General features: G+C 36.6%; 1 protein-coding gene across 1 annotated transcript in view; it reads left to right on the top strand.

Moving 5' to 3' along the window:
* The window catches only part of DNTT (DNA nucleotidylexotransferase), a 90,982-nt gene extending 83,709 nt beyond the window's left edge, over positions 1-7,273 (top strand). The window contains exon 11 of the mRNA XM_035540898.2: positions 6,114-7,273. Within this exon, the coding sequence (XP_035396791.1) occupies positions 6,114-6,200 (87 nt within the window). The 3' untranslated portion in view covers positions 6,201-7,273. The remainder of the gene's footprint in view (positions 1-6,113) is intronic.
* The last annotated feature ends 19,564 nt before the right edge of the window (positions 7,274-26,837 follow it).

Here is a 26,837-nt window from a genome sequence, read left to right as displayed (position 1 = left end):
CAACATTATCAGGATACAAAGAAAAGGTTAGAATAAATGCATAAGTTATTGAAATTCCCAAATGCTTGCCTAGAAGCTGTTGCATCAAACAGTTTTGTAATTTGTTAACAATTGTTGGTAATATTCTGTCCCCCTCTCTCCTCCATCCCCTCATTTTATTTGGTGAAAGAGTATGTCAGAACTCCCGACAGACTATAATGATCATTGCCCCTTGAGGTCTTTTGCGCTGGAGGGGGTTTGCATCCTACACAATGTCATAGTTTTCCAAAGGATAATGAAATCCACTGGAGGATGACTGCATTCTTTCTGAATTACAGTTGTACAGCAACCAAAGTCAGCACTATGAAAAAAGAGCAGGGAAAATGGGACATAATATATAAAAAAATTGGTCTTTGAAAGGGCATGATTTTGATATGACTTATTCAAGAATTAATGCTCAAATAATGTAGAAAGTAGAGTTGGGCCAGTAACGAACTAGGAAATTTCATACCTTAGTTTCTCAGCTAATACCAAGGATGATAAGGATTTAAATAGAGAAATGAATCAATGAAATTTCTGCCAAGTGTCTCATCTTTATGACTGAGGTTTGCACACATACATACTGTATATATACCAACCTAAAGTACTTTGCTTTCCAGAGGATTCTGCTGGTTCAGAAGCATTGATTATCATTTCATCAGTGATACTGCCTGCGTGGTCTTACTGGTTTTTATTTTGAGGTACTTGCATTCAGACTAACTTCCTAAGTTCATCTTGAGATGGGAAAATTGCAATAAAATGCCACAGTAACAAGCTGAAGGTTATTTATAGTATTAGTTATAATATTTGATTTGGTATTTTGCAATATACTATTACTACCAAGATTTTTGGTAATAAATAGTAGGATATCAGTCTACTTGGAATCTGATTAAATGTGTACTTTCCAAGAAGAATGAGTTAATATTGATGCAGAGCATGAGTAGACTTGGTTTCAGAGGTGTATGCAAAGCTGGCAGAGAAGCAGCTTCTGTGTCTCCTGATGAAGCAATCTCAGCAGAGCATTGTTTCGTTAAGTGCAGTGTCAGGAGGTTGCTGTCATTGCAGCATTTTTCCTTCGTGACCAAACAGTGGAAAAAAGACAGATGAGTACTGTAGAGCTGGGTGTGTACTGGGTGTCTAAGCAGTAGAATTTAATTTCAACAACCTAAAGGAATTATCCAGGCTGACTGAAAGTACAGGTTGCTCAATAAACAATAACTGTGCATATCCACTGGCCTAAATGTTCACGTCCTTTGTGCTTCTCATGAAAATCAAGAATTTCTGCATGTTAATTTCAGTAATCTCTGATTTCTTGGGATATCTTCTCTTCTTTGTCGTTACTGGATAAATTGCTAACCATATTTTAAAGTTTCCTATCTTGGTGTGTAGAGTCAACCTACCTAGGCTGAGCTACTCAAGAAGTAGGTTAGACACATGGAGGTACTCTGAAAATGGACAAGAAAAATGGTTTGGAGGTGCTTTCTGATGCTTTCAGCTTTTCTGATTATTTAAGTAACATATATGCAAAATCAGTAGAATTGGTATTTGGCCCCCAAAAGGAACAAGTACTGTTGGCATATGCTGACCTATATAACTAAAACTAGAATTCTACTTCATTGGTTAATGGTTTTATTTTGTGATTTCACTGGATGTGAGTTGAAACCAAACGACAATAATAGTGTAACATCTATCTGAACTTCGACAGCGCTAGTTACGAAATCACCAAGTAGTACTAGCTCTGTGCCTTCGCTCTCTCCTTCTCTGTCATTAAAAGTAGCATTGATCATTAATGCTAAAATGAAAATAAGAGATAGCAGTTCACATAAGAAAACATTTGGATGGCAGCTGTTTTACATTAGGTGTAGTTAATAGTCATGTTTGCAACCACAAATGTAATATTTACATCCATTGAAATAACAGCAATGATTAAATGGGATAAGAGCAGAATGATACCAGCTGCTCCAGAACATCGTTTTTTTGCAAGCTTGATTGATGTTGATTGGGCATGCCCTGGATCTGTGGAATACCAGTAGGAAGCTGAAAAGAAATCCCGAGACAACAACAACAACAAACCCCAATAACTGGGCAAGCAGTTCATTAGTTACATCTCTTGAGCAAAAAGGAAAGGAAAAAGGAAGAAAGAACAGTACTGAATGCACTAATCAAATTTTCATCACTGTATAAGCTCTGCATAGATTGACAAAGAGGGAAAATAATAGGTTATGATTAACATTAATAACACATTGCCAAAGTAGTTGGCAGATATCAACTAGAGATTCATTTAGAAACATGGCTTGTAGCTACTGAGAATGGTATTCAGCATCAGATACTTTGTATTAGAAATTTTCCCTGTCAAGCAAATGAAATGAGTTTTGCTTGCAGAAAAACATGAAGTGACAGAACAAAAGAAATGGGATGCAATTTGGGGTCCCAGAGATATGAAGAGCTTCTATTAAAGAGTATCTGTAACATGTGTCTACAAGAGTAAGATCTTTTTTTTTTCTCATTTTACTTCCCCCCGCCCCCCCCCCCAAGTAATTTATATGTATGGCTTGCCCTCTCTTGTTCACAATAAGAATTAAAAACAAAACAAAACAAAGAAAAAAAATGACAACAACAACAAAAAATCCTAACATCCTGTCCTTGCAAGTCAAGCTCTAGGGAAGAAATATTTCTGGTATTGTTACCTGATGGGTAGTTTTCAATCTTTTCTTTCCTTTTCTTTTACTCTGTGTTCTACCATTTTTTTCTAGTCCTCTCCAGATGAAAAAAGGATCGACATTCCCCTAGTTAGTGTTTTTTGTATCTTTTATTCCAGAACCTGACATTTGAATTTCCTAGAAAAAAACATTGTCTATGCTTTATAAGCAATGTTTCCTATTACAGACACAACTTTGAACTGTCAGTTCGTTATGTATATGTGATTATTTTTTCAGCTTTTCATGCTCCATCAATGTTCTGTAGTTGTGGGCACTGTCCCAGAGTCTAAATATTCATATGCTGAGAATTTCATGCTGGAAGGTAAAATACTTTAGAAAATAGGAAACTGTTTTTACACTAGAGGTAAAAGAAAAAAAAACATTTGTCCTGATTTGTTTTGAAAAATAAAATAAAATTCTTGAAATAATGGGCAAAATTATTCCTCAATTTACTGATACAGAGTGTTTGCATATGAAAATTATCTTATATAAATAGAATTCATTACAGGAAAGTGAAAACAACTTCATATGCCTTGTTAAGTACTTTTACTGTGCATTGTTGTAACAGATCTAATCCATATGGAACGTTTTATTGCCTGAAATCAATGCCTTTGTAGAAGAGCTTAGTAGAATGTCTACTTAACTTGTTGGGAAAGATTTTTTTATTTTTATTTTTATTTTTTCAGTGGTTTGGTTTGGTTGTGTTTTTGTGTGCAATTGATATGTGGCAGTTCTGCAAGTGCAAACGTGTGGAATATGAATGCCAAAGATTTATTGACATAAACAAGTAGCTTCTGAGCATTGTAAGGAACTATTTGTGAAGGCTGTACTGTAGGTATTTACATGGGACAGGACAGAAAATGATGCAATTTTAAAAGTTGCTGATTTTTGTAATATATTTTTTATTAGTAACACAATACTTATTATTTCTTGTTGCCATCATTACCATTGACTCTAAGTATTTGCCTATTAAGATTGTTTTTGTCTAATTGAAGATGAACTCTCTGAAATTAAAATAATTAAAATGTTCCATATTTATTCATTGAATAGCAATTATTTGATAAGAAAGATAAATGGATTCAAGACAATATTAGCCAGAACTATTCTTAAATATCTACTTTGCTGGTTGGGAACTCTGGATGAGCAAATCCGAGCCTCATATTCTGTTCTTTCTGTCCTCCCAAACTCAAAGGAACACCAAAGGCCTCTGACTCAATTCACTCAGGAGCATCTAATCTCTACTATTCAATTTAGTGTTTGTAACCTTTCTAGCACAGTTAAACCAACTTTCATTCTACTTTGTGGCATTGAAAAATAGCTGTTAGGAAAGCTGGCAGCTTGACTACTCTGGCTGTCCAAGCTGAACAATGTCAGAGAAAGATGGGCCTTTGCTGTAGATAGACTTAGACTTAGAACTTCAAATTTCAAATACTCCTATGATGAAATGGGAACAGTTTTCTGATTTGGTTGAAACCCTGATAAAGTTTGAGTTTACAAACTGAGTTTTGAGAAAATTAAAGTTACATTTTACTTTGGGTGTTCAGTTCTTCATTATGCCTTGGCAAAACTGTGGCTGCTGATGGGAGTGAGAGATGGATCAGGCACTGGAAGGAAATGAACTGATGGTTAATAACAATAAGTCACTGAGTTCCAACTAGTAAGATAAATTTTACTGATGATGCATAGGCATGTTTCAGGGGCAGCATGAAGCTGGCATGGACTCAGTGGTTTTGCTTACTCTTTCTGGCTCATCATTTAGTGACTCGCTGCCAGTGATGTAACCCCATTTACCAGAACCCTTTGAGCCTGACCCTTCAGCCAATTGTTCAACTATCATATTATGTATTTGTCTAGTTGTATGCTGGACATTTTGTCCAGAAGGATACTGTGAGGAACAGTATCAACAGCTCTGTTGAAATCCAAAAGGATTACATCAGCGGGCTTCCCTTGGTAACTATGTGCTTAACGTTGTCATGAGAGGGCAGTTGAAAGGGTAAAGAGAGAATAGGCAGTAACTAGAAGCAAGATTTATCTATTTCAGTAACCTGCTTGCCTGATGCTTTCTGAGGCCCTTGTGTTGCATGATCACTATGGGAGTAAGAGACAGGGAAGCACCATCCAGATCAGGGAATGAAAGAGGGTGTGGAGGAGAGAACACAGAGGGTAAACTTGGGAATCTCTGGTGCCAGTTGTTCCACCATATTGTGAGTCTGCTCCAATCTAGTTATGGACTCATGCTTACCCATTGCCATGGGTATGCTGGACAGCATAGCCTTCCTGGAGGCAGTGCTTGGCAGCTGAGAAAGCAAAGATGCTGGCACAGATGTTTCTAAATTTTAGTATAATCAGAGATTTTCCTGACTAAGAGGAATTCATTAATGGGTAGTTTTCCACTCAGCTTTGCCTCTTTCACAGTAGAAATTAAATCTAGAAGATTATAAAACCCTAACCCTAAAGTTTTCATGGTGGTGGAGTTTGAGACTGTTCAGAGCTTAACATCGATTGAGACTTAAGAACAAAAGATTCAGGAATTGCTGAAATATTAAGTATTCTTTTTCAATAGGAATGAGTTTGTTCTTGCTTCCAAACTCCTCCAAACAGTGTGGTTTGCCCTGCTTTAATATTCATCTACCTTAGCAGTTTTGTAATTAATATTGTACTTCAGTGTTTAAAAGAATGCATAAAGCTATGTATATTACTCTATCGGTCTTCTTAAGGAAGGTAGAGTTAGTGGGTTGTTCCTGTGCAAAATACTCTCCTGTGATGTCAGAAGAGCAGATCTGAAAAAATAATTAAATAAAAATTGATTTTTACTGTAAATTATTCATTGAGTGTGCATGTAAAAACCCAGTTGCAGTTGTTGATTTTCAGCTCATTTTCAGCTTGCTTTTCCAGACAGGTTTTTTTTTTTTTTTTTCTTTTTCAGAAAAGCCTTCTGTAAATATTAGAAATTTGGAAGGTATTAACACTTTTAATATTTGGTTATACATAGTGAATCAGCTTGAATGCACTTATAGAGAACATTACTATATTAATTTATAATATAATTGATTATTTTATTAATAAAGTCAAGTTACTGACCCTTGCTGAAGGGAAATGTAGGTTTTATTTGAGTTCTAACACTTGCACACACAGATTTGAAAAAGCATATCAAAACAAAGAGTTGTAAACTAATCATTAGAATTGAAGGCATCAGAAGCATTAGAATTATTTTCTAACTTGCTTTCACACTGCAAGGTCACCCCTGAACAAAGTGATGAAGAGAATGTATTCTGTAGGGAATACAATGGGTAGAGCTGTCAAAAATTAACTCCTTTTAAACAGTGAGAACATCAACTGAAATTTGCTTCTAACAATTTTATTGTCTTTTTTTTTTTTAATTTTATTATTTCACAGAGGATCTTTCTTAAAGCTGGAAGTGAGGAAGAAATCTTTGCACATCTTGGCTTGGATTACGTCGAACCATGGGAAAGGAATGCTTAAAGTGATTTGCCAGTGTGCATTCATCAGTTGACAGCGATGGTCCTTCTGCCTATCTTGCAGTCTGACTTAGATACATATATATTACGTGTCTCTAAGACAAAACTTTAAAAAATGTTAGAAGCCCTTATACATGCTTATGTTCCTAGAAAAGAACAGTTTAAGTTTGTCAGAATCCTTGCCAGTCTTTACAGTTTTAGTCTTTGATTTTTCTTCATAGGATGACAAAGAGGGGGTAAAGCTTGTGGATTTTTTTTTTCAAGTGAAAACTTCTAACTGGTGAGATTTTTGCTTGTAACAGAAACTTCAAATTTCTGTGAATAATGCTTTTTAAAATATTGTCAGTTATGACAGTACCTAAATAACACAAAACATTTCATCTGAGTCCAAAAATCACTGAAGTACATGCTTAGCTTTAGCTGAATTTCTTAAGTATTTTGCTGCATTCATATAGAGTTTTTCTACAGTATATAAAGGCCAGAGACCTAGGCAGAAATTAGTCTGGCAGTCTCAGCTAGATGAGGCTTCAGCTATAATATTTACCTAGTTGCAGCACCACTCTATAAAAACTGTAATCAAGTTGAGAATTCAGCTTAGACAACATTACACAGAAAGAGATTTTGGAAAGGAAAAGTGGAATAACTCAGTAGTAATCTTCAACAGTGAGGAAAAATACTATAAATTTGGAGTACCGATTTGGACTTCGGAAGATCCAGGATGTGATGTCATGATCCTTGATCAGGAATTTGAATTGTAACCTGTATGACACCAATTGCTTTAACTGTCAGACTGGTGGCTGCTCTGGTGTGAAAGCTTTTATTTATCTGTACTCATTTTATATATCTGGAAATTTAGTTTTTGTCAGTAGCTATATATGCACTCGAATGAGAAGTTTACCTGAGCTATTGGCTGCTCTAGACTGTTATTCCATCCTTTTGGTCAGAAATTCATTTTGTATGTGAGAGACTTTCTAATGAAAGTAATCCTTTGAGATGTTTTGTTTTCAGGAAATTCCCAGTGGCTCTTGTGATTGTTATGGATTTGCAATACATTTATCCTTTAATGAACAAGGGTATTTAGTAGTTTAATATGTGAAGTTACTTACTGACAATTCCTTTATCATATTTAGAATAAAGGTGATTGAGAGCACCATGACTGGTCAAAATACTTTCTTAATTAAGACTGAACTTTTTTTCCCCTGCTAAGGGTGATTTCACATCTTGGCATGACAAAACCATTCACAACCATTCTTACTGACAGTAATGGTGTCCCATATTCAAACAATGACAATATCCCATGGCAGCATAGATGTCAAGGTTCTACACGTGCATAAAATATACCAAGACTTAGTATTATAGTGCTTAATTACAAGATGAATGACTTAAAGTGCAAGTGCCAAAGCTATTGCTGGTAATTAAAAAACAACTTCTAAGAAGCTGACTACTCAAGAGATGTTTTGTTAGTATAGTAGACAGTATAGTACAAATATTAACAAAAGTTCCTACGTGCAGTTTTATATGCAACATATTTCTGGTTGTTAAAATAGGTAATAGCTGTGTTTTTTTTGTGAAATGTATTCATTTTCATAGCTGGAATTAGAACTATAAAAACACTGAATATATCAGTGCTTATTCAATTCTATTTATTTGATGCCCAGTTCTTTTAGTTACAGTTCATTCATCACACTCTCCATCTCCACTACTGTATCCATGAACAATACTCTCCTTCAGTTTAATACAGGTATTCATCAGGGTAATATGTTACAGAATCAGGCCCAGAAGTGACTGTAGGAAAATGAAAACTATTTCTTAAAAAAGGATCAGTTTTTTTTTTTCTATAATGATCTCATGCTATTCAATAAGCACAACCATATGGCTCACAGGTCATTGGGAGATTTCTCAAGCTTTAGCAAACAACATGAAATAAAAGATGAACAGGAAAGGTCTACTGCAAGAAATTAATGCCATGCTGTGAATCCATTCTATAATTTGAGATAATCTGAATTATATGGTACAATCAATTTAAATTCTGTAATTTAAACCCATGATATTTATGTCATTAGTATGATGTCTTTAGTAGAGTTGTAGGAAAACTTTTTTTTTTTTTTCCAGATGTAGTTATGTGACAGAAAAAGTATGCTGACCTTGTTTACTGGTTCCATTCAACTGAGGAATGGTTTTTAAAAGGACTGCATTGTAAACCATTCTAAAACCTAAAATGGGGAAGTAGAAAAATGTGATAACAGCATGGAATTTTATTTTTGACTGTACCAATAAAACCATCCCTTTAAAGTGTAGTTTTGCTAACTGAGATGAAAATACAATGCCACTTTCTGAATTGCTCTAACTAGAAAGCACTGGCTTCACTTCCTTCTTTATCGTACTGACATATGAAACACATTCTGTGTTTTGCATCAGGATTCTGACACTTAAGTAGCAATGAAATTTTTCAGTCCTAGTGGAAGAGAACAAAAGCTACAGTACCTTATCTAAATATACTTTTTACTTGACCAGTATTTATCAGAAATTATACATTCCAGTTGTGCTGTTTCTGCATACTTCATGCCAGAGAGGAAATATGAAACATTCAATTTTTCACATAAAGAAATGTTTGAAATTCATAACTCCCATCCTGACTGTCTATGCATCACTTATAATTATGCCACCTGTGGGGGAGAAGATACCAAACACAGGTTCTGTCAGCTCCTTGAAGTCCTTGAAGACTGGAAAAAAAAACAACACACTATAATTTTTTTTCCCCTCAATTTCCATGAGCTTTCTTTAGAATACATTTGACAGAGAATGAAAAACATGATTGCTACCTGGATCATAAATTACCAAAAATTACAGTATTGTTAACTGAGTGGTTGGATTAAACGGAATGCCATGTTAGATGACCAGGATGGTCTGGCTATGAAGAATATAGCATCTGTTATGAATTCCTCCACTGAAGAAGCTGCTACCCCTGTTACTATCCTAGATACTGTATGCATGATCAGCTCTGATAGCACTCACCAAATTCATTGTGCATGCAATGACAGAGCCAAGAGGCACAGCAGATGTCATTAGCAACAGTTATACACAGGAATAAGTAAAATTTGAAGGGTCAGGAAGAACATAGAATCATTTAGTTTGGAAAAGACCTTCAAGATCATCATGTCCAACCATAAACCTGACCTACCTGGATTCATTACTAAACCACGTCCCTTAGTAACACGTCCACACATCTGTTAAATATGTCCAGGGATGTGGATTCACCACTTCATAGAATCATAGAAACACAAGGTTGGAAAGGACCTACAAGATCATCTAGTCCAACTGTCCTCCTATCACCAATACTACCTACTAAGCTACTAAATCATATCTCGTAGCACCTTGTCTAGGCACCTCTTGAACACTGTGAGGGACGGTGACTCCACCACCTCCCTGGGCAGGCCGTTCCAGTGCCTGACCACTCTTTGAGAGAAAAAGTTTTTCCTAATATATAATCTAAATCTCCCCAGGTGCAACTTGTGGCCATTTCCTCTAGTCCTATCATTAGCTATCTGAGAAAAGAGACTGACCCCCTCCTCATCATAACCTCCCTTCAGGAAGTTGTAGAGTGCAATGAGGTCTCCCCTGAGCCTCCTCTTCTCCAGACTAAGCAATCCCAGCTCTCTCAGCTGCTCCTTATAGGACTTGTGTTCCAGACCCCTCACCAGTTTTGTTGCCATTCTCTGGACATGCTCCAGGGCCTTGATGTCTTTCTTGTAGTGAGGAGCCCAAAACCGAACACAGCACTCAAGGTACGGCCTCACCAAAGCTGAGTACAGGGGGATGATCACCTCCCTGCTCCTGCTGGCTACACTATTTCTAATACAGGCCAGGATGCCGTTGGCCTTCTTGCCCACCTGAGCACACTGCTGGCTCATGTTCAGCCGAGCATCGATCAACACTCCCAAGTCCCTTTCCTCTTCTAGCCACTCTGCCCCAAGCCTATAGTGTTGCATGGGGTTATTGTGGCCAAAGTGCAGGACCTGGCACACGGCCTTGTTAAACCTCATCCCATTTGCCTCAGCCCAGCAGTCCGGCCTATCCAGATCCCTCTGAAGGGCCACCCTACCCTCAGGCAGATTGACACTACCTCCCAATTTGGTGTCGTCTGCAAACTTACTGAGGGTACACACTCAATCCCCTCATCTAGGTCATCAATAAAGATATTATACAAGATAGGCCCCACTACTGACCCCTGGGGGACACCACTTGTAATGGGATGCCAGCTGGACTTCATTAACCACTACCGGCTGGGCATGGCCCTCCAGCCAGTTCTTTACCCAGAGAAGAGTATACCTGTCCAGGCCATTGGCAGCCAGTTTCCCCAGAAGAATACTGTGGGAGACCGTGTCAAAGGCTTTGCTGAAGTCTAAGTAGACTACATCAACAGCCCTTCCCTCATCTACCAGTCTGGTCACACGATCATAGAAGGAGATGAGGTTGAACAAGAGCGACCTGCCTTTCGTGAACCCGTGCTGGCTGGGCCTGATCCCCTGGATGCCACGCAAGTGCCATGTGATCTCACCCAAGACAATTTGCTCCATAACTTTCCCTGGAACCGAGGTCAGTCTGACAGGCTTGTAGTTCCCCAGGTCCTCCTTATGGCCCTGTGGCCTCCTTACTTCCCTGGGCCTGTTCCAATGCTCCACCCTCTTTGTGAAGAAATTCTTCCTAATATTCAATCTAAACCTCCCTTGGCGCAACTTGAGACTGTTTCTTCACATCTTATCACTTGTTACTTGAGAAAAGAGATGAATGTACATGCATGTACCTTATTCACTAGAGAAGTAAAATAAACTGACAACAAAATTTGGAAAACATAAACTTCTTTCTTTTTAGTAAATAGATTCTAAATGATAACATGATGTTTCTTGCAACAATTAAATAAATTCTGACCAGGCTCAGGCCTGTAATGATTTCAATGGTTCTTGATGGTGCTGGTCACCTGGGGCTATATTAAAAAAGACAGAAGACAATTTGAAAACTGGGATGGAACAGCTTAAAGGAAATAAAACCTTACCAGCTGAATGTATCTGAATCCATGAGAATAGTGAAATCTCCCTACAGAGTGGTAGAACTGTTGGAGTCAGTGGGATAATAATGCTTTTGAACTCATGAAGGACAGGTAAGGTCTGGGGGCCTGGAAAAGGTCAAACTCATGTAAAAGGAACAGACTTATGTTTAAGACAGGAGGAAGGAGAATAGAAGGTAAGAGAGAATTTCAGATCAGTGAACTGAATAGCTCTTAAATTGCTAGAAGGATTAATAGATTTTATTTTACTTTAGACGCTTAAAAACAAACAAAAAGATAAATTATTAGTGATGTGTTCATCAGAAACAAATTATATCGAACTTATTGAATTTCTAAAGTCCCTGGAGGCTGATTTTTAAAATGCTTGTCCCTCCTCCACTGCTTCTATAACATGGCAATTTGGCAAGAAGTAAGAGGATAAGGTTCATAGTGTTTGTAAGTATCTACATACTAAATTGCTAAAAGGTGATCAGTGACTCCGCCTCTGTGAAAAAAAGGGAAAAGGTAAAACAAACTAATAAACTAACAAAATCATATGTATTTCTTTGATGATTTGTGGTAATTTGTGATCATCAGATATCCCAAATAACATTTTCCTGTGTCAAACATGTTGCAACAATATAATCTCCAAATGAAATGTGTTTTCTGCAGTTTATGGCCAGAATTGTTTAGGCTTCTCATGTAAGGCCATTATATTCCTTAGTGTAAAATGCATTCTTTCACTTGTTGAACATCTGTTTCTTTTAGGATACAGTCTCTATCAGCAATTGCAGTTAAAATAATCAAGTCCCAGGTCTGAAATTTTAGATGAAACCACATGAAAAAATGAAAACCTTCCACAGAGGCTAAACTTCTGCCAGAATGGCTGTCAATCTATAGCTGATCATGCTACTGGTGTTCCTTTAGGAACCCAATAGGGGCCATATCCAAAAAAGTGTCATGTATAGCTGTAGATGAATCACAGCTTCAGAGCTTTCCAATTCTAGCTTCAGCTAGTTAGCTCGTCTCTCTTTGTATACACTTCAAGCTTCCCCACCCCCTGTGTTTCACATCACAAAAAGGAACAAGAAATCTTTACCCCTGCTGTGTATCTGTATTAGGTGCCTTTTATTTTAATCACGATGGACAGGTTTTAGCTGATGGTGCTACGAAGAAAAATAGATCAGTTCATAGTCATGGCTAGTATTCCCCTTTTAGGGTCTAGGGTCTAATTTACTTAAGCTGAATTGTTTTATGTTTGTTTTTTTTTTTCAGCTTCGTTTACTTATTTTGTTGTATTCTACATTAGGTCTGTCAAATTCTAACTCTGGATTGAATCTATTTATTTTTACCTGAAAATTTGAATCTTTGAATGTAGAAATTAAATGCCTTTAAATGTCCCATATTTCTGCCATGTGTATGCATGTGTGGCCTCATATCTTGCTCAGTTATCCACAAAATAGTTTGCTCTAGGAGCTCCTGATCCTGATGCTTAGCTTCCCAAATCTGTCTACATGGGTTGCTTATTCCACAGTCCCACTTCACTCTGCCATTTCAGTTATTCTTTTTGACATTACAATGATTTGTAGCTAGAATGTAATTCTGTGATGGCCAAAACAAATGCCATACTAAGTGCTGAATATTAAAAACACAAATCTCAACTTGTATTTGTCCCTCTTCTTCTCACAGGTCAGCTTCTTTCAGTTCACATGGTCATTTCGTTATCTAAAGGTTGTATGAAATACAGTGAAAATGTACTGTGCACTATCCTGGCCTAAAGTACTCTGCTAAATTCAAATGTTCTCTGTTCTAGTATCACCTTGTACAATGACAAATTCTAACCAGGGAAGGCTCCTCTCCATCAATGCTGTTCAAACCTCTTCACGATCCTTAATTCTAAAATATATTTTGTAACATCCTCAATAATTGCATATTATAGGTAACCCATAAAATCTAACCATATTTTTCCACCTAATACCTACAAATAACTAATATTCTCAAATACTACTGGTAGTACAGACAAGCTATATGATTTGCATTGTGGGGGCAACTGAACTACATATCTCAGAATTCCAGGTGCTGGGGTAAACATTTTATCACTTTGCTGATCAGCATGGCTGAGGACTGCAGCTGGTGATTGATCATGAGGAGGGAGGTCACGTATTGGGTAAGTATTAAGGCTTCTAGTTTGTTGTATTTTAATAAGTGAATACACTTGAAAAATGAACTACCTTTTTTTTTTGCTGTTGTGGACATTAGATTCTAGTCCCTTTGTGCCTGTGCAAAATAAAAATAATAAAAATTTACTGCCACATACTACCTTTTTCTTCTGTCCTCTCCAAAATCATGTTAGTTCAAAATGAATTTTGGAAATGACTAAGCTTCCCAATTCCTTTGTTGTTACTTTTGAAGTTATAAGGGAAAAATATTTATATAAAACTAACTCAGAAGTATTTCTACTAAATAAGAAAAGCCTTTTTAGCAGGAGTAACATTATTTCATTTATTTGTTGCTATATGTACACACATCATACACAAATTGTTCTATGTTTCCTGTCAGCTTCGATGTCTTCTTCTCTTCAGGAAACTACGCATTACCACATAAAAGCAAATAACAAGGAAGGTCTCAATTTTTAAAGAGTGGGTGATGTCTCTGCTAGGGGAAGTGTGGATAATTTCCAGAAATTGATGGTTGTAACATCCTAAAAAAAAAGAAGAGCAAATAATAAAAACCTCATCCTAGCACTTTGAAGATAAAATTGTAATCTTTGTATACTTCTAGCTACCAATAGAGAGATGGTTTGAAATTGTCTTCACAGCTGGGTAGAGCATCTGAGGAGTTTATATAACTTCAAAAATGAAGTTTAACAAGGTTATGCAATTGTGTGACTAGGTAGGAGTGTTTCTGCAGTTAGAAACTGGTGATAGAAGTCCAAAATTGATCTTTTTTTTGGTAGCCTAAGGATTCTTTGAAAGACCATATGGTCCTGTGTCTTCCATAATTGTACTCTATGAACCCCACACTTCACTATGCAGTGGCTAGGAAACACTGCTTTTGCATTCCTCCGAGGCACATAAAAGCAAAATTAATGCTGAGCAGGGTAGCTAGGATCTTCTGCTCCTAGTGATCCTGAAATCCTTGTATTGTTGGTTTAAACTGTTCTGTGCCTTTTGACCTTTACACTACAATTTTAAGTGGGTTAAAGGCTGCTAGAAATTATTTGTGTGTTGGTGGTATGTGAGTGGGAAGTAGTTTCTCTGGAAACCTGGTCTAGTTGCATGGCTGTAGCTGCTGCGGGGCACTTTACAAATGATGGATGATGTAGTTTGAATCTTTCATGATATCAATACTAAAAAAGAATCCTTATACCACAAATATCAGTATTTAACTGTACTGGACAAAATGTCAGGACTACAGAGGGAATACAGACATTTCTCTCCCATTCTGTCTTGCCACTTGACCTCAGTTAGACCTGACTTCATTAGGGGAGCAGGACATATATATAATGAACTCCACTGGCAACTACAAAACAGGTCCTGTCCTTCTCCTGCCCCTTGCTGAAGGGGACTCATAATGCCTTTCTTCACCTACTCACCCAAAGGACCCAGAGGTCCCCTTTGACTGCATATAACCAGAAAGCGGGATAAGGAGCATCACTGAGAAAACTTCTGTCCAATGCAAATAACTGGGGCCTAATTAAATAGATATTTTAAAAATGCTGCTGCAAGCTACTCTGGTATATGTGTGTATATAGGGAAAGAGTTTCAAAAGCACCCAAGTGAGAATGAAAGCATAGATGAGTGGGCTGCTCTGCTGTGTTAGTGACAGATGGCTGCTATGACAATCCTGACTAGATGATAAATGACTATACTTTAATGCCTACAAACCACAAATAAACATAAAAAAGTGCCTCCAAGAAACATTTGAACTGAAGTTTAATGATCATACAAAACTATCAGCAAATCAAGAATTACAAACTACTAAAAAGAAGGAAGACTAAACATAGAATAAAGTCTTCTAACACAGGGGAGGGATGGACAGGTATGAAGAATAATCAAAGCTGTCAAAGATGAATTTAATATTGCAGTGATTCCAGCCCCTGAGAAATCAAAGGAACCACAGTGAGATGCGGCAAATCCCACTGGAAGCAAGCACTTCTCATGCCCAATAATGCAGGGGCAGACTAAACCCTGCAAAAGCAAACTTTGATGTATAAAGAGGGACAAATCAGCCACAGACAAATAGGCAAAAATAGAGAAAATGAGTGAAGATGAGCTATTATGACATACAAATTTTAAAATAAGGTTGTAATATCTGTAAAACAATAATTGAGGCCCACCTGAGAGCTGAAGTAAATTATATTATATTAACAGAGTTAAAGAAAAATTACATTAAATCTCATAATATGATAAACAGCTATCTCCACGGGCTAGTTGAGACAAATCACTATTATGGGTAATTATTTTATGGTAGGAAAGGGGAATGCTTTCTTCAAAGTTATCCACCTTCCAGATTTTGTAATTTCTTTAATTCCATATGAATAACTGTCAATGCTATTTGCTTGTTTAATATTGCAACAGGTGAACTTAATTTGAGTGTTTATATTGTGAAGTAAATTACATTTAAAATGCACATGAATTTGCTAAGAAAAAAAGCAGAGAAAACAATTTTCTATAGCCAGAAATCTATTTACAATCTGAAAAGGAGCACTGTTATATGTAACTCTGTGACAAGACTCCCTACTCTCCACCAGAATCTCCCCAAGTATTGATACTAAAACCTAAACTACAGTATCAGCAAGAGTTAGGAGCTGTTGAAAACTATTAGGTCTGGGATGACTTTGAAATAACAGAGCAAGAAAATTGTAAATTTACTTTAGAAGACATTGGATCTGTATCAGCAGAGAAATTTGTTCAATAATTTGTACACAAGGGCACATTAAGATACCATAAAAACAGAATACTTCTGGGACCTGCATGTTATTTGACATGACCCTTTTAGAAAGTTACTTATCAGGACATTCTGGATACGTCTTAGTGGCATTATTCCCAAAATAATTGCAAAAAAAAAATGTAAATTGAGAATACTTCCCCACATATATATTTATATATATATATATTATTTAGCAGGACTATCACCATGCCCAAGAATAGTGAAGCTGCTACCTTTATGTGGCAATCATCTTGTTCAACTTACAATTATTTCACTTTATTTATGACTGTAAGGACTTCATGAAGTAAATTGATCCAGTTTTCTTCCTGAAAAGATATTACTTAGCTCATAAATTAAGAAATTAGAATTTTTTACATATGTAATTTCAACTTTGAAATTGAATTTTTAACAACCACAAACAGAAGAAGTATAAGCAGACAAAGGAAATAACAAAATGTTATCTCCTGCCCCTTATTTATTCTTGTGCTGTTGTTTTGTTGTTATTTTGTTTTGTTTTGATAAATCTTACCCTTGGGTGTGCTTCTGCAACAGAAACAAAACAAAAAAAAAGTTCATCAATTTTGTTATCAAACTAACTAATTTTTACAAAGATGTTATGGCTATTAGAAATATCTTAGCAAAACACAAAACTCAGTTTATGGAAAGTATTAACATTCATGACTGATAATGCAAATGTGAGTTATGTCACGGTATAGTCGATATACCATCTGCTCCAGAAAGAAAAACATCTGTTGGTAAATATAAACTGCAGAGCTTACGTGGTATGCAATATGTTCAGATACTGTATGGAATAAATAAATTGGACATTGACAGTCTATTGTGTTAGAGGCATTCAACTACTTTCTTATGTTGAAAAGAGGAAAAACTCAGCTGCAAGTATTTTTGAGATGGTGGAGGAAATTACTGCACCTTGTCCCATCCAGATGGCTTTTGCTAAAGCCAGTTACTGACAGACTGCTGTAATCATCATCTGCAGTTACGAGTTGCTTTAATATAGCATGGACATAGATGAATATGCTCCTCTACAGCAGAAGTTCCTGTGCATGAATTTTCATTGTGGTGATGACGCTGCAATTTCTGGTATTGTTGGATCTGGCTGCATTTTCTAGTTTATAGGATGAAAATCATGATTATGACATACCTATTTTCATCTGTATCAATGATAAAGCTATTGTATCTTTAATAGTGATAAATAGCATCAATAAATTAATATAATCATATATCACCAATGTACTGTACTAATATAAAAACATAGGTAATGCTTTTGGAAAATGGCAGTAGTTTTAGAATTATATGGGCCATGCCAGTCTGTAAAATGTAATGCTTTCAGTCATTTTTTTTTCTCTTGATTCAGAGTATCCTGTTTTCAGATTTATTTTTTCAATTGATTTTAAGTGCTTAGACAAAAAATTTTTATTTTTTTTTATTTTACAACTTATTGGGAGAGCTGAGGCAGAAGTGAAAGTCTTGGGGAACATCACTGTTCTGCATCCATATCTTGTAGAAAAGGGTGGCACTGGCAGTACTTCAGAAACGTCTGTGAAACCTTTCCTTTATTTTTAAACTATTTGTTCACAGCAAACTCATTTGCTGTCTATCTTTGTAGTGCTGTACTTTGGTACTCCTGATTCCATGCATTCATTATGTGAGGGATATTTTTATCCTTAAGGATGTCAATTGAAGTGTCTCACAAATCCTTGCACAGTCATGAGTTGTGAGTGCTAGTCAGGCAGCAGGTTTAGTCATCTGCAATAGAATTGACTGCCCAAGTACAAGATGAAAAACCTTTCTGACTGTAAGTACTTTAAAAAAGAGTAGATTCTGAAAATGCAGTGAATAGTTCTTAAAAACTGTACGTTAGATTGCTTCCAAACTTTGCTACTTTGGGGGGTTGGACCCGATGATCTCTTGAGGTCCCTTCCAATCTCTATAATTTTGTGATTCTGTAAGAAATATAATTAATGGATTGATATTCACAGTACTAAAAGGGATCTGTGTATGGGCTAAACTCTTTGCTACATTTGGTTTGCCCAGCTGTGCTACCAGTGCTCCAACAAAAATACCTACTTTTAGTCCATTATCTATGACATAACTGAGCCACACGTCTTCTCTTTGTTGTTGCAGCTTAGTTTTGCTTTCTGTGAATCTTTTCTGGGATGTGTGGTTTATTCTGTGATATTAAAAAAAATAATAAAAAATGGGGCCGAGAAGTTTTTCAGGCCTCTTCTGTACAAACAGTGAGAAACTTTACTGTTGAACACAAATGGTTTAGAAAATTCCAGAGCAGACACAGACAACAGCATTTTTGATAAACTCCAATTTGTCAGCAAATAGATTTGGAAATATGGTCCAGTTCATGGCTATCTTGCTAGAAGAAATAAAAGCACAGACCAAGATATCAGTATTGAGGTAATATGAGTGGTCTATCTTAGATGAAATAAAGATAAGCTGATAGAATGGATATAAGTCTTAAATATCAATCACCAGACTAGCAGCTCTCATCTTTCTCTCCTTTTTGGACTGAATGTTAGACATAGGAATGGCTGTGTACTAAAGAGAAATATAGCAGCCAAACAACCTTTGCCAGTAAGAATAGCCTGCTTTTGTTTATTTATTTATTTATTTATTTATTTACTATTTTTTCCCTCTCTTTTTGTTGTTGTTGAATTTAGATGGAAAATGTTACAACCCATCCAGTAGTGGAGATCAGACAAATAATGTAAGGGCAATAAAAATGCCTGACGGACAGAAGGTGTTGAAGAAAGATGTAACTGAGTATCAGCATCCATGCAGGGTCACGCAGACATTGCCAAAGAATTTGGCCTCTAAGTGCCAGCACGAAGATTAGGAGCAGTGCTGGGCCAAGACTGGAGTGCTCTGAGGGACATCAGAGCTGAGCTTATGCTTTGTAGGAAATTAAAAAATCTCAAAACTGGCCAAGGTCAGAAACTGACCACTAGGCTCCAAATTGCAGCTAGACAAGACTAATATAGGCACTGCAGGAAAAAAAACAAAACAAAAACAAACACAAAACCACAGTACTACAGTACTTTAAATATGCTCATTAGAGTCCTGCAGTGCAGTAATGACTGAAAGAAGACAAAGAAGTGTGTAAAGATTTGGAAGAATTTAAAAATTTTTGTATCTGCTGTTACATAATTCTGAAATAATTCATAGCAGATTTAAAGGAGATACGGGGCCATTGGATGCAAAGACAATTAGTTGAAAGCTTACACAATACACGAGATTTCTTAGTTCAGCAATTGTGGTAACAACAAACCAAAGCAAAATGGCAGTAAACAAAATCAAATTAGACTAAAAAACAAAAAGGTGTATATATACATATTAAAAAAAAAAAAAAAAGATCGGATCCAATATTTTGTAAATGATTACTGCAGTATTTTAGCTTGAGGAAACAAAACAGGTATAAAGAAGATCAGTGAGTTTTATACTACTTCTATTAAGCTACACTCTGAATCTGTGGACCTTCTTAAACAAGTGTTTACATTTGGCAGGAAAACATGGAAGAGTGTGTAGAACAGTAGGTGTTGATGGCTGTGGAGATGCAAAACAATTTGATTGCTGTGAATTTGTCAGAAATCTTGTTTGACAGGCTTTAAAATGAAGGATGAAAGTGGGGGGAGGGTAGGAGGGGAAGTCAAGGGAGTGAAATCCAAGAAGCAAAGGGGATTTGGGGAGTGAGTCAGTAATAGGATTCACAGGAAGCTGCTCTCCCCTGGGAGGGAGCAGAGGTGCCGGCATTGACAGGCCAAGATGTAGGGTTATTTTATATGCCTGACAACAGCAGAAAATGGACATAGAAAAGCTGGAGGAATGTAAGTTTTAAAAATAAATCTTTAGCAAATAAGGCCTGAAGAAAGCAAGTTTCTATGAAGTTAAATAGAAATAAAAATGCTAAGTAAATTAAAGACTCAAAAGGAATCAAAGCAGTGGCTGTGATTCTCCGGATTTCAGTTCACCAAGTAAACAGACTGTATTTTTGGCAGGGTTGCAATAGACAGGACAGTGAGGGAATTCTCTTCCATTGCAGGAGAGATTTAAATATGGTGCAGATTGCTATGTCTCATAGCTGAGCTCCCCCTCTGTCATCACAAAAATCCTCTTTTCTGAAACTCTTTTAGATAAAAATGTAATATAGCAAAATGAAAATAGATCTAAGGCTCATAGAAAGCTTCCATTGCAAATATGAGGTATAGTGGTTAAAATGGGATCGGAGGAATTAATGAGCATTACACAATTTACCTCTAGTTATGGAGCAAGATTTTCTGTAGCTTTCATGGTAGTTATATTCTGCAGTTGAAATGCTGCATTATTTATAGTATGCATAAAACCCGATTCTCTAAAACCTATGAAGAGCTTTTTTTATTAAGCAGATGTGGCAGCATGTTCTGTTTCTTGATACCACACCAACAGCAAACACTGAAGTCATGAAGGTTGCTACCTATCTTGATTTGTATCATTTAAAATTTACAGTGTTTTTTTTTTAAGGATCATGGTTTTAATAGACTGTTGGATATTTAAAATGTGAAAGATGACAGGATGATTAGTTTTTGTTTGTAAAACTTTTAAAGCTAAGAATTTAACATAAATAATACAGTATGTTATTTTCAACTGTTTAAGAGACTGAATAGTAGCGGTTACAGCAGAACAGCAGTTCCTATTTACCACCACAGCATTCTGGAGAAACTGTGCTACTGTGCTAAGAATATTACATACAAATTCTAACTGCATTTCATATAACCAGTGGTTAAATTTACAATACTATGAGCTATTTGGCATTTTAATTTGTCATTGGGAAATACTATGGTTTACAGCTTTAACTATCAAGTAGATTGTGTTTCTAATAAAGACAGATCTTGCAGTATGGTAAATTGCCATTTTCAGCTGTTGTCCACTAGATGTGTTTTTGGCCCTACTATAACTTAGATACCTGCTCTTGTTTTCACTGTGCTTATTTTCTTCTTCTTACTACTCATTTATCAATTATACACATGGTCAGGTCATTCTCATTTCATTTTCTTATACACTGGCATTTTCAAAGAAGCAATAAAATACAAATGCAACATGAATACGTAGTATGTAATACAAAGCATCTGTTTCATTTCCTTATTGCTAGAACTCATTGACAGCCAGCTCGTGGATTAGATGCTGTTTATAGTCCCCAGTAGTATCTCAAAAACCTGCAAAATATTTTTCAGTGCCATATGCTCTGATGATCCTGGAGTGGGGTGTAATGCAAGGAGGAGAATTGGACGCTGTGATGATGACACAAGGCAGTTCCCAATGAGATCAAAAAGTCTGCCTGAAAACAGCTGAAGCAGAGGTCTGGGAAGAAGAATTAAAGATTTTAAAATTTTTAAAAAGGGAAGCTGAGAGAAAGAGGGGTGACATTGGAAAATGTGCTGTTTCTTCACTTAGAACCATAGAATCATTAAGTTGGAAGAGACCTTCAAGATCATCTGATCCAACCATCACCCTACTACCAACGTCTCCCACTAAACCATGTCCCGAAGCGCCAGGTCCAACTTTTCCTTGAACACCCCCAGGGACGGTGACACCACCACTTCCCCGGGCAACCTGTTCCAATGCCTGACTGCTCTTTCTGAGAAGAAATGTGTCCTCATTTCCAACCTAAACCTCTCCTGGCACAACCTGAGGCCATTCCCTCTAGTCCTATCACTAGTTACCTGTGAGAAGAGGCCGACCCCCAGCTCCCCCCAGCTTCCTTTCAGGTAGTTGTAGAGAGCAATGTTTCCCCTGAGCCTCCTCTTCTCCAGACTAAACAACCCCAGTTCCCTCAGCCGCTCCTCACAGGACTTGTGTTCCAGGCCCTTCGCCAGCTTCATAGCCTTTCTCTGGACACGATCCAGGGCCTCGATGTCCTTCTTGCAGTGAGGGGGCCCAAAGCTGAACACAGTACTTGAGGTGAGGCCTCACCAGAGCTGAGTACAGGGGGACGATTACCTCCCTAGTCCTGCTGGCTACACTATCCCTGATACAAGCCAGGATGCCGTTGGCCTTCTTGGCCACCTGGGCACACTGCTGGCTCATGTTCAGGTGAGCATCGATTAGCACCGCCAGATCCTTTTCCTCTGCACAGCTTTTGAGCCACTCTCCCCCAAGCCTGTCTCCTGTATTCTCATCCTAATACTGTTGTTTTTGCCTGCTCCTTAATGACTCCCTAAAAACCTTTGTGGTCTTATCAGCCATTAGATCTTTTTTAATGGTTTACACTAACCAGCTCCTTGTTCTGTGTTGTTGGTCTCTGTTTCACCCATTTGAAGGCTTTACTATCATGATAGTTTTGTGTTCCTAATGGTTCCGCTGCTCTCTCCTTCTATGCTCCAGATTTATTATTTTTTTTTTTTATCTTCTCTTCTACATTTTTTTTATCCCTTGGCCCGTTACTAGGAGCTTTCTGTTTCTCCTGTGTCAGTAGCCCTCATCCTTCATCCCTCAATACTCTCGTCCTTCAAACTCCTCTGTTGTTCCATCAGTTATATGTATTTCATAATGATGTGATCAAACTAAGCTTCTTGTTGATATGTGTCTTGAGGTTAGGTGCTGTGTACTTTTAAACATTTCATTTGTAGCAATATGTGAAACTTTAAAATGACACATCAAAATTCAACTCATTAAACAAGTGGACTATTCTCCAGGGCATTATAAGATAACGTGACATCTCAAAGCTGACTGATACTTCATTATATACCTCATTACAGTGTAGACTGGTATGATTATTTTCATTGCATAGATTAAAAAATTGAGCCAAAGTAATATAACCTGTTGCTCAAGGTACCTGGCAGCAAAGCAGAGAAAAAGTCTTGAAAGTTAGTCCTGTCTTTGACACATTAGGCAACACCAAGAAAATATTAATCCTGGCTGGGCTAAATATTATCTGTAACATATTACTGAGACTTTGTCTAGGAAGCTATTATTTTGAAAATGTTTGAAATGATGTTGATGATGAAATTTTTGTTCACTGACATTATAACTACAAATTAGAACTTAAAAATGCAGAACTGGTTTCTCTGTTAGGTAAATTCTACTAAGGTCAGTAGTAGAGATTTTAGTTCCAAAAGGCACCTCTGTTGCACAGCTTTTGAGTACTTAAAATCTGTCATATTTGCTGTTTCAAAGGACTTTTCTGTCTGTGCTCCATAACAACTATGGTAGGACCTAAAAGCCAATGGTTGCCCTTGTGAAAAGTTCCAAATTCTCCCTTCCTGCTACTGCAAGATTGAGAGATTTGTTCCCTAAGATTTTGATTGGGTTAAACGATCAAAGAGCAAGCAATAACCTTTTTAGCTTTTTTTTTTTTTTCTTTAATCCTGAAGTATCTGTTTTGTTCCTGTAGTAAGGCCTCCTGAGAGGTAACTAGCTGCAACTTATGGAAGGCAGGATGGAACTCTTAACTGGGATTTTGTGTGACCATCACATGTGGAGAATGCTAATTAATAAATTATTCTAAAAATATGAGCGGTCTCAGTGAATCATGTCTCAGACAACTGAATTGTCATGAATTAAATCCTACACCAAAATTTTCTGAGAGACAAATATTCTACTTCTCACTCTCAAAAAATCAGGTCATCCACATGAGAAAGATATCCAAGCAATGAAACGAACTTCATCCATGCTGTATGCTCATGATCCATATCCTCTGGGATGAGAACTGATTGAACAGTGAATATTTAAACTTGAAGTGGTTTTAAGGTCTGAGACAACCTTGAAGACTAAAAGCTTGTGGACTATCGGGATTAGAAATGGATGACTGCAAGATTCTTGGAAGTCCCATTACCAGTGGTAAACAGCTTTTGTTTCTCTTTCTGATCCACAGCAAGGTTTTTAATAAAACATGAAAATGGTCCCAGATAGAGAAAAGATTTTGTGATCTTTAACTCTACTTAGCATTTTTATTTAAGAATGTTCAGATTTACAGAGCAAACAGAACATTGTATTTGCAGGTGAAGGTGTTGAAAAAAAAAAAAAGAATGATCTTTTGAACAATAGTTAAAGAAAAGTTTTCAAAAATCTGTACAACAGCTCTTAGGAGAGTTTACTCAAAATAATTGCCCGAGATATGTTTGACTATACTAGATTTATGACTTTCTCATTTCACAGTTCTAGATTTTTTTTTCCAGAGTCTCTTTGTCAATGTATTATTATACTTGCAGTTCTATCACAAATTCCATGAATTTGAAGTTACACGAATTTGGAGTCTTCCACAGAATACTGAAAAATGGTACATTTACTTCATTTTTTTGGCATGTACATGATCTATTCTAGCTATTTTGGAGTTCTTTCTGACAACTAATCATAACCACTTAACTATTTCTACTGCTCTTTAATTCATTCTTGGATCAGGAATACAAAGGATACAAATAAATTGATGTACACAGTTAGGGTAGAAGGAACTGGAACGATCCTATCAAGTTTAAAGAGTTCTTGAATAAGTCAGTGATTTCCTGCAGCATTTGTTCATCCTCTGCATCCTTGCCCCAGACACAACTTTATTTCCTCCCACAGTTGCTGTCTGGTCTTCCTGAAGAAATATTCTTGTTGATGGAGATAATTTAGTTCAGCAATTTCAAAGGGTTTTAATTGTGTTTGGTTTGTGAAATTAACAATCTAGATTTCTAGTAATGGGTTAAGGAATTATTTTTCATCCATCAGTGGGCAGCTTTCTTTGAATGATATTTAGATAATAGAGTATAGGATAGCTACCAGCTGCATGTCTTCAATATACAGCACTCCTAACAAGAATGGCAATAAGAATGTTTCAGTTAATGTTTGTTAGCATTTAAAACCTTTATAAAGAAGATTGCTTTTTAAGAATACCTGGACCATCTGTCATTTCACCATTCCTATCACATGAGAAATACAAGTGTGAGAAACATGTTGGGGACATGGCATCAAGACATATGTTAGATTGTTGACAAGGCATGTGGTTTAAAAGGTATAAGAAATGTTACAGTCTGGAAAGATGTTGGATTATTCTCAGCTATGAAACTACTGGGCTCTTAGTGAACAACCACCACACAATTCAGTAAAATTTTAAAAAAATAGTAGGGTTGGTTATTTCTTAGCCTTCTTACAGACTGCACTTAGATTGCACCAAGGAGCATTAAAATGAATGCATCATTAGTATAAACCTAAAAATAACAAAACTGACAGAATCAGCATCTGCTGTTTTTTTGGCTTTTTTTTTTTTTTGGTCACAAAACAGCAAAAAGAAAATCATTGCCAGCTGCATAAATGAGACATATCTTTGTAAATATTTAAACAAACATTGAAATAACCTTTCTAGTTTTGTACAATAACTAGTGCAAGCTAGCAAGTATTATTGTTCCAAATGTGCTGCTTCTCAGTTCTATAGTCAATGGAAAGATATAATGAGCTTTATTTTAAAAGAGGATTCACCCAAGTGTACTGTGTTAGTTTTCATGGTTTTTTAAGACATCAGCTGGATGCTTTCTAAAGTGTTTGTAAGGGAAAATGTTTTTTTTTTTTCTTTTTTTTTTTTTTTTTCTTCCAGACATGCCATTGGAGTTAAATAAGCATGGTTTTGTTTTGGTAAACTTTTTGGCTTGGAAGCTAATAATTCTTGAAACTCAGTACATATCCTCCCTCCCACCACCCCCACCAGCTTGGACCAGCACATTGATCAGGTAGTCAGCATCAGCAATGATAGATGAACTTTCCAAGAGTGTGGTTGCATCTTTGCCAAGGTCACACATCTCCATCCTGACCTAAAAGCAAGCCAGTAAACGAACTGCTGTTTACTCCTCCAGCAAGATGTGTGTCCATCAATGTTTCACTGCTCTGTATGGGAATGGACGAGTTTGCAGAGATTCTGCTTCCTATGAGATGCTTTTCCAAGCAGCCAGGAGTTGTCCAAGGCATTCTGTATGTGAAGAAACATCCCATGCAGCTATTTCACATGGATTCCTCATTGGAGCCACTTATTCCTAACAAAGAAAGTATTCTGCTTTAACCCATTTTGGAAGTGTATAACACTCAAACACAAAAAGACAAATGTACAGAAGCACAGGTTTGTTTTTAAATGAAACCAATAAAAAAGAGGTGATATACTTTGATTTCACGTCAAACTTGTTTTACAAATGCTTTCTGATATAAACAAGCCCCCAAACTAAAGCTTTCCAATCGAAACTAGTGAAGAGCAGCCAAAAAGAGAAAATAAGTTAAAATGATTCAATTTGATACTGCTGTTTTAGCAAAAATGCATAAATAAGAAAAACAACACAAAAAACTCCACATAAACAATTGCCAGAATGTTGTTTTGCTTTAAGAATGTATTTTAAATCTTGATATTTGTGTTTCATAACATATGGGATATTCTGTTCAAGAGAAGTAAATATGATCAGGGTTACAGAAGATGAGCTAGCACTACGCTCTGCCCTTAGTCATTCCAGCCACTAATGAACTGGATGTATTTCTCCCTTTTACACCACTCTTCTTTTGCCCGATTCTGCCAAATGTCTCTATTTGAGCATTGAACATGCCTACACCGTTATTACTGATTATATACTTATATATTGGAATATCTTTTTCTTTTCTCTAAAAGCAGTGCTGGCTTTTTCTCAGAGATGATCCTCTTGATTA

The sequence above is a fragment of the Cygnus atratus genome, chromosome 7 (assembly GCF_013377495.2).
Source record: "Cygnus atratus isolate AKBS03 ecotype Queensland, Australia chromosome 7, CAtr_DNAZoo_HiC_assembly, whole genome shotgun sequence".
NCBI classification, from domain to species: Eukaryota; Metazoa; Chordata; class Aves; order Anseriformes; family Anatidae; genus Cygnus; species Cygnus atratus.
This window is presented reverse-complemented; position numbering and strand designations above follow the sequence as displayed.